At 41.5% G+C, this 13,743-nt stretch overlaps 1 protein-coding gene across 2 annotated transcripts in view; it reads left to right on the top strand.

Moving 5' to 3' along the window:
- The window catches only part of abca2 (ATP-binding cassette, sub-family A (ABC1), member 2), a 98,738-nt gene that overhangs the window by 72,900 nt on the left and 12,095 nt on the right, over positions 1–13,743 (top strand). For both annotated transcript variants that reach the window (XM_047380721.1, XM_047380720.1), the window contains 19 exons: positions 716–889; positions 1,182–1,378; positions 1,822–1,942; positions 2,035–2,325; positions 2,623–2,844; positions 2,967–3,069; positions 3,943–4,268; positions 6,048–6,261; positions 6,564–6,669; positions 6,749–6,860; positions 6,968–7,028; positions 7,978–8,152; positions 8,252–8,367; positions 8,471–8,618; positions 9,378–9,501; positions 10,031–10,163; positions 11,489–11,609; positions 11,759–11,937; positions 12,797–12,938. In XM_047380721.1, coding sequence (XP_047236677.1) covers positions 716–889; positions 1,182–1,378; positions 1,822–1,942; positions 2,035–2,325; positions 2,623–2,844; positions 2,967–3,069; positions 3,943–4,268; positions 6,048–6,261; positions 6,564–6,669; positions 6,749–6,860; positions 6,968–7,028; positions 7,978–8,152; positions 8,252–8,367; positions 8,471–8,618; positions 9,378–9,501; positions 10,031–10,163; positions 11,489–11,609; positions 11,759–11,937; positions 12,797–12,938 — 3,065 coding nt within the window. The remainder of the gene's footprint in view (positions 1–715; positions 890–1,181; positions 1,379–1,821; positions 1,943–2,034; positions 2,326–2,622; positions 2,845–2,966; positions 3,070–3,942; positions 4,269–6,047; positions 6,262–6,563; positions 6,670–6,748; positions 6,861–6,967; positions 7,029–7,977; positions 8,153–8,251; positions 8,368–8,470; positions 8,619–9,377; positions 9,502–10,030; positions 10,164–11,488; positions 11,610–11,758; positions 11,938–12,796; positions 12,939–13,743) is intronic.

The raw sequence follows: 13,743 nt of genomic DNA, 5'->3' as shown, positions 1-13,743 counted from the left end.
TGACTTCATTTTCTACATGGACAGTAAGATCACTCTGGCTTAGAGGTTTTATAGGTGTCATAGTTGTAGTTAAGGTTCTGATGTCATGTAAAATAAGACACGTTATCTAATGTTATGTACAAGCTGCAGGTGTACTCTGTCCTTTCACTGATACAATGAACTGTCTGCTTTGTTACCTCTGCCAAGGATGTAATGTTTTCAGTTTCTTTGTGTGTGTGTGTGTGTTTGTGTGTGTGTGTCTGTTAGCAACTTTACAAAAAAATTACAGACAAATTCTTTAGAATTTTTTTAACCAGAGGTGCGTCTTGGCCATAGTTAGGATCCATAAAAGTTTGGTGGTGATCCGGATCACTTTTTTTTTTTTATGGTGTCAGTGACCCTTAGAGGAGGTGTGCAGTCTCTGACTTTCTTGTTTCCGGATTACAACTGTCCACCATGGCTTGTTCTTCTGTTTCAGCAGTTTGACTGAAGAGCATGGGAACTATGTTTAAAGTACATAAATATTACACTACTGTCAAACTTCACGACGTGAGACAATCGTGAATTTTGTATGACTAAAATGCTAATACCGTTGAGTGTGTTTTTCTCTCCAACAAGTAATGCTCAGTATGTGTTTTCAAAGCTTTGCTGACAGTGTTCCTCTTGTCCTTCTTCAAGTGTTGCTGTCAGTAATAGAGAAAAGCCTTAGCTGGCTGTGTTTGTTCCTCTGCCCCAGGCCGAACCATCCTGCTCTCCACCCATCATATGGACGAAGCCGACCTTTTGGGAGATCGCATTGCCATCATTTCGCATGGAAAACTTAAGTGCTGTGGAACACCACTTTTCCTGAAGAGCACCTATGGAGATGGATACAAACTGACGCTTGTCAAAAAGCAAACTGAAGGCCGAGGTGTGTAGTCACAGTACTGAGCCACGGTCTTGACCCTCCCTAATTTCTTTTGGTTTTCCTTCCAAAAAAAACAAGACTTTCCTAATATTTTTCATACGGGTCTTGATCAACAGTAGTTCTATGAAATTTGGCTGCCTGACTTATTATCAAAACAACACCTGACCGTTTCCAAAGGCCAAATAACTGAATGAAAAGGTTTTTTAAACAATGACGATAAACTGACTCCATTATGGGTGTTTGGCCTCTTGTCCCTGTCCTTTAACAGTCGTTGTGTTTCGGTTTGCCCGTCCAGGACAGGGCAGTCAGCTGAAGCCTCCTTCCTCCTTATCTCCATCCTCTTCGCTGTCGCCCTGCTCAGAAGCTCGGGTCACCCGATTTATTCAGCAGTTTGTGGCTTCCTGCCTGCTGGTGTCCGACTCCAACACTGAGCTCTCCTACGTCCTGCCCTCCGAGTCAGTCAAGAAGGGCTGCTTTGAGAGGCTGTTCCAGGTAACAAATAAAAAGACATACAGCAAACTAGCTTTACCTGGAATCATACTTCTAACAGTGTTCGTGACAGGACACAATTTTCCTAGACAGACCATATTGGGACCAACCTTTAATTAGCCACTAGATGAGGGTTTAGTAAATATGACCAATATGTTTGATTTATGTCAGCATCTGCTGCCACGCTGCATGATTTTTCCAACATACAGCTTTTTCTGTGTCTGTGAGAAGTATCCAGATAAACTCTGAGGAATTTGGGTGAAATTCCTCAACCTGCTAACAAACGTTTGTTATTGACCCTTTTTGAGCAGAGCCACAGCTGTTCTCTGTCCTGTCTTGTATGCTAGAAAAGGTTTATATATCACTAATGGTAAAATCAGATTGCTCTATTTTAATTCATCACAGAAGAATCAGCAAATCCAAACATCATATGCATATGTTTCTAGGCTTTGGAGCAGAGCTTGGCCAGCCTGGCCCTGACCAGTTTTGGAGTGATGGACACCACATTGGAAGAGGTGTTCCTCAAAGTTTCTGAGGAGGACCAGTCTCTAGAGAACAGTGATGCTGGTGAGACCAGGCTCCTTCAAAGTTTAGTAAACTCGTCTGTACTTTCTTTTCCTGGACATTCAGTGAACTGTGGATTTTTCATGTTTTTGCAGATATGAATAGTTCGCCTGGTGGCAGCTCATTGGCAAAGTTGTCAGTTGGTTCAGGAGCCCAGGTTGGACCAGAGCCTGAGACCGGACCCTTAGTGCAGAATCAGAAATCTGAGGTTGAGCTGAGCAATCTAGTGCAATGCTCCAGGCTCAGCCAGAGCCAGGCTTCCCTGAAATCCTCCTCATCTGTGGGCTCTGTGCGCGGAGACGAAGGAGGGCTGTATGCGGACTTCTATGGAGATTACTGTCCTCTGTTTGAAAACGGTCAAGAGTCAGACTCTGCCAGCCTGAGAGGCAAGGACAAGTTCTGTCTCACTGCGAAGAGAAGCAAGGATAAAAGGAGAAAATAATATCCTCATGGATCACGATCCAATAGATCTGTTTATTTATGTTGATAAAAGCGGGGGAAACTATTCGTTAACCTCATAGCATTATTGCCTAAATAATAAAGGCCGAAACATGACTTAGCCAGCTATGCTATGAGGCTAGCAAATTATACGATCACACAACCAAAAAGTCAGATTTCCTCCATAAATAAACCTGAAAAGGAAGAAAATGTCTTTCTCACCACTCTCTTTCTCTCCTCTGCAGACGATGCAGAGAATCCCACAACCTCAGAGACAGAGGTCCTGGAGGGGCAGGGAGGCTTCAAGTTGGATGGCTGGTGGCTGAAAATGAGTCAGTTTCATGGCCTCATCATCAAAAGGTTCCACTGTGCCAAGAGAAACACCAAGGGCCTTTTCTCTCAGATCCTCCTGCCTGCTTTCTTTGTCTGTGTTGCAATGACTGTGGCCTTATCTGTGCCTGAGATCGGTGAGCTCTTGCATAGAGTTTTTGATAACTAACCTGCTCCCATGTTTAGTTTGTGCCTCAGCTTCCAATGGTTTGAACATGTGAAGGTAGTGGATGAAGGCTGTGTTTGTTGTATTTCACAGGAGATCTACCGCCCCTGATCTTGTCTCCTTCTCAGTATCATAACTACACCCAGCCCAGAGGCAACTTCATCCCCTACGCCAATGAAGACAGACCCCAGTATAGGTAACAGCACATATATCGACAATGATGCAGCGTGAAACAATCTTTGTTCCGTCCGGTTCTGATTCTAAATAAACCATGACTTAAAGATGTTTTGAATTCCACAAGTTACCGTTTTATTGTGTCCCTAGCAGTGGATTGGATAAATAGTGGAGCAAATGATCATGCTGGTGGCATGAACGGCGTGGAATGTTTAGATGATTGGGTGAGTGGAGGGGGCAACATGAGGGAGAAAAATAGGTTTTCTGTCACCACTGAAGAGGCTTGTCCGGTCAATGGGAAAGGTTGCCTCTGGTGTATACATTGTAAGCATTGCTGCACACCATGGGTGACTGACACTAAAGATAGTGATTAATTTGAAGCTTTGGACCAATGGTACATTATTTTTGAGAGTCTGGACTATATTTCACCATCTGCAGTTTGAAAGTGCACATATGACTGAGTGGATTGGACCAATTCTGATCAATATTTTTTAGTTCTTTATGTTCGGTGAATGGACTTCATTGGTGAGATGTGTGTGTGTTTGGTTGTATGTGGGGCAGCTGACGAGAGGCTAAACCATCGAAGAACCACCACTGGGTATGATCATTGCATTTCGACTACTGTAGCTTTATGGAGTTTTCTGTTTCGATTATCAGAGCCTTTTTAAGTGTTTTAAGAAAGGAAAAGCAGCAAGCAACGTTTTCTGACCCAGTTTTCCAAGATGGCTCATCCCCCTGCAGTCATCCTAGTCTCGTGTGAATAATCACAACGCTGTAAATGAAGCAGCTCTGAGGTTATGTTCTATTAGAGGCCAGGTAGACATTTTGCCCTGGAATATAAATTGTTTTAAATGAAGCAGTGTGCTTTCTAACTGTATGAATCTTGGAACTGCAGGAGTAAGCTGTCACCAGATGCCACTCCACAGAAGATCATCAACACCCTCCGTCTTCCCTCGGGTGTGGGGGCAACATGTGTCCTTAAGACTCCTTTCAACAGCACCCTGGACCAGCTGGCCCAGACCCTCAATCCCAGTGCCAACAACTCCAAGACCCTGGCTGCCCAGTACTTTGACTCCATGTGTCTTGACTCCTTCACCCAGGGGGTCCCCCTATCCAACTTCGTCCCCCCACCCCCTTCCCCGGCTCCCTCAGATGACCCAGACCCTCGTTTTGTTGATGGGTTGTGGAATTTTACAGTTGCCCCTCCAACCACAGTCCATGGTGAGTCCAACGCCTGAGGCAAAGCTCTGAGTCCAAACACCGTGTGCATTACACTTTTATAAATCATAAGACTGAAGTACACCAACCCTTTGTTGCTCTCAGTCCTAAAACATGTCACTTTTTACATCATCACTGCTTGACATGACAACATCCTTACAGTATTTAGCTGCACCTACTTATGAAGACCAAGGTCTGATTCAAGTAAAGGTTCTTTAAAGCTTTAATGTGTCAGTTCACAGTTGCCAACATTTGATATTAGTAATGTTAGAAAAGTATGAAATTGTGATAAAGTTGGATTAGTGCAGCACAATTAAAACATAGGTAATTGCATTATTAATACATATTGTGATGCCAAAATGATTTATGACTAACCCACATGTTTCTGACTCTTCTTTTTTATCAGTGCTGAGTTTTGCCATCTCAGCCACAAAAAATATTCATGTAGTGTGGGCATTAAGGCCAGTTAAAGAGCATTCGACTGCCATGCACAGTGCCAGCGCATTGCAAGTGATATCCAACCACATATTGCAACAATCCTGTTATTGTGATATTGCAAACATTGGTTTTACAATGACTCTATCACGGACATTTTTCTCACACTTCTATTCCATTTCCAATATTACAACTTCCACAGCCCGCTGTGTGAGGTTAAGGATCATGGTCTGAGGTACAAGGCAGGGGTGATTGCTCTAAGACTGCAAGGGAAGCTCAGATTCACCTAAAATGTCAAAAAAATAAGTGATCAAATATATACTGTTGTGTGTACATGTCAATGGCTAAATATGTGCTACAACGTGCTCAACTTTTGTTCAGAATCAGCTTCTTATCACTGGTAACGACGCGGCTTTCCTCTCACTCATTCCTGCAGCTTCAAAATGCTTGAAACAGTGAGTTCAATTGCGAAGCAAAAATGCTGGGCTTTGTCCCGCCTATTGGACGCTCAGCGTCTCTGGGGGTCTATGGGGCAGTGGGCTGGCCTCGACTGGCTCGGATGCTTCTGCATGATGATTGGATGATCTGTCTGAGCCTGAATCCCTTTTTGATTGACAGCAAAATGAGCGAATCAGCAAATCAACGATCTTGAAATTGAGCTTCTCCTCCTTGAAAGACCAGCATCCGCCACTGTAAAAAAGGCAGTCCATCAAACTGGCCAAATATTTCATTGCCTTGCAGAGCCAGTGAATCCAGGAAGGAAGTATAATGTCCTGCTAAATATTGCATCCAAATAATCTTTTGCAATTGTGATATTTAAAATATTTCATTTTCAATGATTATTGTCATTTGATTCTGTAAAGTTTTAACGTGTCGCCACATGTATGCTCAGCCTGTGGGATTGCTGCACAGTGTGTGCAGGTGTGTAGATGACAAACTGAGTGACACATAGTGTATTTCCACCCTAAGATCCACATTCAACATAAAGCTATCTTTAGTCGTGTTTTGGTTTTTGGACTATGCACACACTTTTCAGGCTATCTTGTTACAGGTTGAATTCAGAAAGAACTCCCTTCTCAGAAGCCTCTGTTTGTTCTGTTGTCATGTGGCACTAAATACTTTATTCAGACTGAACAGAGCTTTTAAAGCAAATCCTGATTCTGTAACAAATACCATGTGTTTGTTAAAAAAACTGAGAAGCTATGCTGTCCTGTAAGAAAAAACATTTATTTATTTACACTTCTAATATTCCTTGAATTATTAAAAACAAAAATTACATTGTTAATCAATAATACGAACAGAAATAAACTCTCTGCTGTGTTAAATAAATCTTTGTTGTTTTCTCAGAGCCTGTTACTTCTCCTCCCACCCTCCCTCTGTCCATCCACGAGCCGGTGCGATGCATCTGCTCCATGCAGGGCACAGGCTTCTCCTGCCCCAGTGGGGTCGGAGGACGTCCCCCTCTCATGAAGGTGGTGACGGGGGATATCCTGGTGGACATCACAGGGCGGAATGTCTCTGAGTATCTGCTCTTCACTTCAGACAGAGTGCGGCTTCACAGGTAGTACCGTACAGGCCAGCTGAAGCAAGAAAATCTTTCTTAAAATGCATACAGGTTCTATTATGCTGATTTTTCTCTTTAAAATTTTTATTTTTGTGCCTTTTCATTTAATTTAAATTAGGGCTGTTTAGGCTGTCAGTTTTTATTTCACCTTAATATTTCAGAGTATCCAAACTCTTCTTGGGATAGTTTGCTGAAATATTTTAGCGACACATTAAAAAAAATAGGAAACACTATTGGATGTTATATGTTTGAGAAGAACTTACATGCTGTTTTCTCTCTGCTTTCTTGGTTTGTAACAGATACGGTGGTTTAACTGTGGGAAACATCCAGAAATCCATCCCTGCATCCTTTGGAAGAAACATCCCTACAATGGTTCGCAAGATAGCAGTACGCAGATCAGCTCAGGTGAGACAGGCAGCTTGAGGGTCTGTGCCGTACCATTACAATTGAATGTGTTTCTTTTAAAGCGCCTCCTTGTGTCCAGGTCCTGTTCAACAACAAAGGCTATCACAGCATGCCAACCTATCTGAACGTACTGAACAATGCCATCCTGCGCGCCAATTTGCCTGCATCCAAAGGCAACCCTGCTGCTTATGGTACCCAAGCCTTTATTTTTTATTTTTTTTCAGTTTTGTCATTTTGCACCAACTCCCAACTGCCTAGTCTTAAAACATCCTTGTTTTTGTGTGTTTTGTTTTTTGAGGTATCACACTGACCAATCATCCAATGAATCGAACCAGTGCCAGCCTTTCTTTGGACTATTTGTAAGTTCAGTAACAAGCAATTATGTATATTACATTAAACTGAACGTAAATTCTAAAAGTTATGCAGGACTTTGCACTCTGAGGCTTCCGTCGTGTCTCCAGTCGCCGCTACCAGATCACTTTTACACAAGCCAAATGTGTCTGTAAGGCTGAAAAATGAATGGCAGTTTCTATTTATAGTCAAAAGCGTGAGATGTGTATTATTATTATAGGTGCATCCAGCAGGACTTTACAATCACCATGAATAATTTGGGGATGTTGATCTTTTGTTTTTCCAGTCATTTACAGATACAACTTGGAACATGTTTTCAAACAAGAAGTGGGTGCACAAGTTTAAATTCAATGTAGATCTTCTCCTGTCTTTCTTGAGGGCAATTCATCCACCCTCATTTTAAATAACTAACTAAAAGGCCAACAATGATATGCCATTTATGCCCATGATGATGTGTGTAAATATGTCTTGTGTTTTAAACGATGCAAAACAAAGCAAGTTATTCTCATTAGTGGAGAGAAAGTGTTTCAGGAAGAAGACTTCTGTAAATATGCCAGTCTAAAACAGTTGTTCGGTCTTTTTATGTGAATCTCTTTGTAGAATCAATCAAGCAAAAACTATCAAACACATCGTGTACATTGTAAAGTAATTATTAGGCTAGGTTACATCAATAATTTGTTATAACCACACCCTAATGATAAGAAGACAATATCAGACCACATTTATTCATTTCCACTTAATGCAAAAACTCTGATTGATAAGACTTAAGACTACATCTGTTCAGGTTACCTTCAACTATTATAACATGTTGGTAAAAATGACAAAATATTTCAGCTCTGCTGAAGATTATAAACAACAATTATGCAACCATCAGTACTTGTAAAGATTCAGTCTGAGTCTAATTGTTGTGTTGTTGGTGTAGAATGGCTGTTCACACATTCATCTCTACATCTGCAGGCTCCAGGGCACAGACGTGGTGATCGCCATCTTCATTATTGTTGCCATGTCCTTTGTACCTGCCAGCTTTGTGGTTTTCCTGGTTGCAGAGAAATCCACTAAAGCCAAACACCTACAGTTTGTCAGCGGCTGTGACCCTGTCATCTATTGGCTGGCTAACTATATTTGGGACATGGTGAGCAGGACAAACACATAATGTCTCTGTTGCTCATGCTGTTAATGCTGCAGTCTGTTTCCAGCTGAGAACAGGTTTTTGTCTTCCTTTTGTCCTCAGCTGAACTACCTGGTACCTGCCACATGCTGCGTTCTTATTCTGTTTGTATTCGACCTGCCGGCCTACACTTCCCCAACCAACTTCCCAGCTGTCCTCTCCCTCTTTCTCCTCTACGGGTGAGACTCTATTATTCTTTTTCTACCATTGTAGACTGGAATTATGAGTCTGAGTCGGCCTGGTTCTACTTTATGTTCTGACCCACACAAGCTTTCCTTGCAGGTGGTCCATCACTCCCATCATGTATCCAGCATCCTTCTGGTTTGAAGTTCCCAGTACAGCCTACGTATTCCTCATCGTCATTAACCTCTTCATAGGCATCACTGCAACTGTGGCCACTTTCCTCCTGCAGCTGTTTGAGCATGACAAGGTGTTTGACTGTTACAACTGCACACTGTAAACTAATTAATAGGCCGTTACATCAATAATTTGTTTTAACCACACCACACCTTAAAGATAAGAAGATAATATCAGACTACAATTATTCATTTCCACTTAATTCAAAAACTTGACTGATAAGACTTAAGACTAAACCTTTTCAGGTTACCTTCAACTATTATAACATGTTGGTAAAGCTAAAAAAAATATTTCAGCTCTGCTGAAGATTATAAGCAACAATTATGCTTACTGATGAAAAGTAATATCCTACAGTTATAGTAATGTTATGTAGCACATTTAGACATTCGTATGCATGCTATATTCAGTATCAAGCAGCAGTTTCAAGTGTTTGTCACACAATATTTGACCTTTTTGTTGTTCTGCTCTTTATAGAGTAACACAAGCATAGCAAACTGTTACTAACTGGTTAACCAATCAGCTGCTTTACAGACATGTCACTTAAATCTTGTCATCTGTAGGTTTAAAGGTAGGTGGATTATTTTAGCCAGCTGACCTACAGTGCACAGCAATAGGAGGGGAAGAGGCAGATGCTGCATTGCTTTGCTTCATAAAACTAGAGAAACATCCGGTCACTTTCTCTGATGTGTCATTAAAAGGTCTTTTAACCACAGGAATGTTGTGATTGAAGATTTCTGGGGTTGTGAACCCGTAGCGTTTTTGAACCTTATTTAAAGGGACCCATGCCTAACTGCTGTATTTTATTTTTGGATCATTTTCTTTTTTTTTCCAGGATCTGAAGAGGGTCAACACCTACTTGAAGTCCTGTTTCCTCATCTTCCCCAACTACAACTTAGGTCACGGTCTGATGGAGATGGCCTATAACGAGTACATCAATGAATACTACGCCAAAATAGGTAGAAACTTTGTTAGGTTGCCACACATGGAGTGCAGCAGGGTTAGGGGACAGTCCCTACTATGCTTTCATAAACCAAAGCTTGGACTGTTACCTACAACATAATGAATCTGTAATTCCTTCAAACTTGTACTATAGCAGTTTCACCAGCAGATGAAAGTTCGGAGGTCTCAGGACCGGTTTTGGACCGGTTTTTCCACACAGAGATGGAGAAACAACTCAATTTTCCAGCCTGATTAGCAGCTCTTTTTCCAAGTATGCAGAGTGAGCCACTTAACTTCATCGCACATCCTTTTTAGATGTGTAAAACTTAACATTCTCCTGAATGACATTGTTGCATTTTGAGAGACAGTGCCACAGTAATTTACCTGGGAGCACACAGCCTCACATAGCAATAGATAACTTTCATTGTCAGATATGAACATTTCCCTCATATGTGGTCCAGCTTTTTCAAGGACTGGAACAATTTAACATCCAGCTGGTTACTGTTTATGTGTGTGTGTTTGTGTGTGTGTGTGTGTGTGTTACAGGTCAGTTTGACAAGATGAAGTCTCCATTTGAGTGGGATATTGTGACTCGAGGACTTGTTGCTATGACGATTGAAGGCTTTGTTGGCTTCCTCATCACCATCCTCTGCCAGTACAACTTCCTCAGGAAACCCCCGTGAGTGAGGAAAACCCCGTTTCATTTCCTGTCAGTGACTGATCCTAACTGATCTTTCCAGCTCCAGCTTTCTGTTCAACAGTTGTGCTCAATGCTAACTTCTTTATACTTCTGGACGACTTGTATATGTGAAAAGATTCCTAATGTAATGCACTTTCTTCACAGCCACTAGATGATAAACGGTTACAGCCCCTCTGCTTAAAGAGAATTGCATTTCTAACTAAAATATATTTAAGTCATTTAATATGGGAAGACATGAAAGATGATGCAGGCAGTGATGGAACATGGATTATGGTGGGTGATATATACCAGGTCTTAAGCTAAGTTGGCTCAAAAACAGGTTATGGTCTATGCTTCTGACAGTAAGTGGTATTGATTGTAACAGTTAAACGGAAAGCTGTAGGGAGGTCATAGAGTCAGAATGCCAGCAGCAACATATTTTAGAAACTCACTGTGAAGGAGGGCAGGTACCTGCTCAGACTCCTGCTCAGTACCGCACAACCTGCATCTACATTTTATGAAGTTGGATTTGCTGAGCTTAAAACTCTAGTTTGTTCACAGTGAGAGACAAAGAACGTGGGGCTAAGACCCAAATTAAGTTATTTTTATTAGTCCTGTTATTTTGGGGTTTTGTGTTAGTTTTTGCACATTTCTATGTTTTCAGTTTGTTTTTTTCCATCATTTACAATAAACTGTTATCTATCACATCAGAAGTCCACTGTCCATAAGCATGGTTCATAGTTGTAAATGTCATTATCAAGTGGTTTCTTAAGGTCTTTGAAAGTTTTTCTACTTTGTCAGCATATTCTTTGCAGTCCAGGACCTGACCATGTTTAGAGGATTATTTTGTGGAACGTTTATTCACTTAGCTCTGACCTGTAAAGCATTCAGGCATAAATACTAACCAAGGCCAGTTTTCTGTAGCAGAAAATAAACACACACCAAGCTCTTTATTTGAGCTGCTCTCTTCAGGGTGAAGGCACTGCATTCCTCTTTTCTCAGTACAAAATGATTTAAATCCAGAATTTCTTTGCTGTTTACACCATTGTATATGTTTGTGTATGTATGTGGCAGTATTTTTCATGGTAATGTCTGCTGACAATGCTTCAAATTAATTTAAATAAATCCATCATCATTATCATGTTGAAGAAGCTGAGGAAAAAAAGGGTTTTCTTGACAAAGAAGCAAAAAAACTATTTTAAATAGGATCTTTAGCTACTTTATTAGCAGCTTGTCAAAAAGACACTATTTTATTTTCATTACCTGAATCTATAAAGAAATCCCAATAAGCAGCTTGAAATGTGTCTACCTGTGCATCTATGCAGGAGGGTGCAGGTCAGCTGCCAGCCTATTGATGATGATGATGCAGATGTGGCCTGTGAAAGACGAAGAGTGCTGCGAGGGGATGCTGACAGTGATATGCTGCAGATCGAGAACCTGACAAAGGTTTCATTGTTTGTTCTCACAAAGGTCTACGCTATGTGTAACCTGTTGTACAGACCAGCAAAGCAACTTGACATTTAAAATGGTCACGTTGATTTGGAAAACTATGACCCAGGCTTAGTGTTTTACAATATTACTCCGTTACCCCGCAGGTGTATAAATCCAGGAAGATGGGTCGCATACTGGCAGTGGACCGCCTGTGTCTCGGTGTCCGGCCTGGAGAGTGCTTTGGATTGCTTGGAGTGAATGGAGCGGGGAAGACCACCACTTTTAAGATGCTCACAGGAGACGAGTGCACAACAGGAGGAGAGGCTTTCATCAATGGAAACAGGTCAGTGCTAGGAAAGGTTCTCAACTATCTCCTTCTATGAAAATAAACCATGGTTTCTATATTGACCTGTTGTTCTTGTTTTGGGAGCTTAAACAGCAGTGCATTTTAAAACAGATAAGACCAGAATCTTAAAATTCAGCTTGTTAACTTCCATTATAAAGGTCTAGAATCCATAGATAAGTACTAATTAAGCTCCAAATCCAACTTCAGAATTGAGCACAGCACATCAGCCAGAAATTTAAATTCCCCCTGCAGGGTCTTGAAGACGTCTTCTGGGGTGCATCAATATTGCATCAGCAGTGAATTCCTCATTACATGTGAAGGAGCAGGAGATGATTTTGACTATGCACAAATTATGCAGGATGAGAACATGGCAGTTTGTTAATAAAATGAAGCTTATCTCTGTCCTAGGTAGGGTGTAGAGGAACCCTGCAGCTTCAGTCCACCATGCCCTCCCAGTGAAATAAAGCTTGTAATTGGGGGAGAAGTGCATGCACCTTCAAATTGTGCATAGGTTTTCTTTGCAGGGTTCTTTGCGGACCACAGGAGGTTTTGGGTTTTTCAAGCAGAAGTTTAAATGCAAAATATAAAAATGTACTTGCTGGACTGTCAAGGAGAAAAAGAGGTGCAGGAACAGCAACTTATGGTGGTCCACTGGTTTCAGAAAAAACAGCTGAAAGAAGTGACAACCGCACATGCCTGAGCAGTTATACTGTGATGTTCCTAAGCAGCTTCAGACTAAAACTGACTGTTTTTGTAAAATCTGTAGGCATAATTTTGTGCTGCAGGACCACATTTGGACTGATGTCTGTGTGTGTGTGTGTGTGTGTGTGTGTGTGTGTGTGTGTTGTTTGTGCAGTATCCTGAAGGACCTCTTACGTGTTCAACAGAGTATTGGCTATTGTCCACAGTTTGACGCTCTGTTTGATGATCTAACTGCCAGGGAGCATCTGCAGCTTTACACCCGCCTCCGTGGTATTCCCTGGAAGGACCAGGGGAGGGTCAGTTTCACACACACACATGCACACATTTTTTTTTTATATAAGTTTTGCCCCATTGTTAATCATTAGTTAACTGCTATTAACCATATTTTTACTTCACTATCTTTAGCCACACCCAGAGCTGATCACTGACAGTAATCTGACAGTTTCTTACATTTTAATGAGAATAAGACAGAGGTTCCTATTTCTGGACCAGTGGAAGATGTCTGAGTCCTCTGGTTGCTCTTGACTCCCTGGCAATGTATGTTAGGTCCACGGTAGCAAATCTTGATTTTAAGACAGACAATGATTTTAAACTTGACAGTCAAATAAGAGCCACGTTGAAGTCTAACTTTAATCATTTGAGGAAAAATAGAAAAAATGAAAGCCATCCTTTCAAGGCAACAGTTGGAAACAGTAATCAATGCTTTCGTTTCATTGCGATTGGATTACTTTAATTCCCTGTATCGTGGAGTCAGCCAGTCCTCACTCGCTTGTCTGCAGCTGGTGCAAAATGCTGCAGCACATCTCTTAACAGGAACACGTAAAAGGGAGCATATTAGTCCGGTCCTGGCTTCTCTTAATTGGCTCCCAGTGTATTTGAGAGTTCATTTTAAAATCCTTCTGTTTGTTTTTAAGGTCTTAAATAACCCCGCCCTACTTGGTAGAGCTTCTCCACCGCTACACCCCCAACCGGTCCCTTAGATCCGCTGATCAGCTGCTCCTGGTGGTTCCCAGCTCAAAGCAGAAGCTTAAAAGCGACAGGGCCTTCTCTATTGGGGGTTCGAAGTTATGGAATGCTCTACCCTTGCACATTCAACAGTCC

This window comes from Girardinichthys multiradiatus, chromosome 12 (assembly GCF_021462225.1).
Source record: "Girardinichthys multiradiatus isolate DD_20200921_A chromosome 12, DD_fGirMul_XY1, whole genome shotgun sequence".
Taxonomy (NCBI): domain Eukaryota; kingdom Metazoa; phylum Chordata; class Actinopteri; order Cyprinodontiformes; family Goodeidae; genus Girardinichthys; species Girardinichthys multiradiatus.
This window is presented reverse-complemented; position numbering and strand designations above follow the sequence as displayed.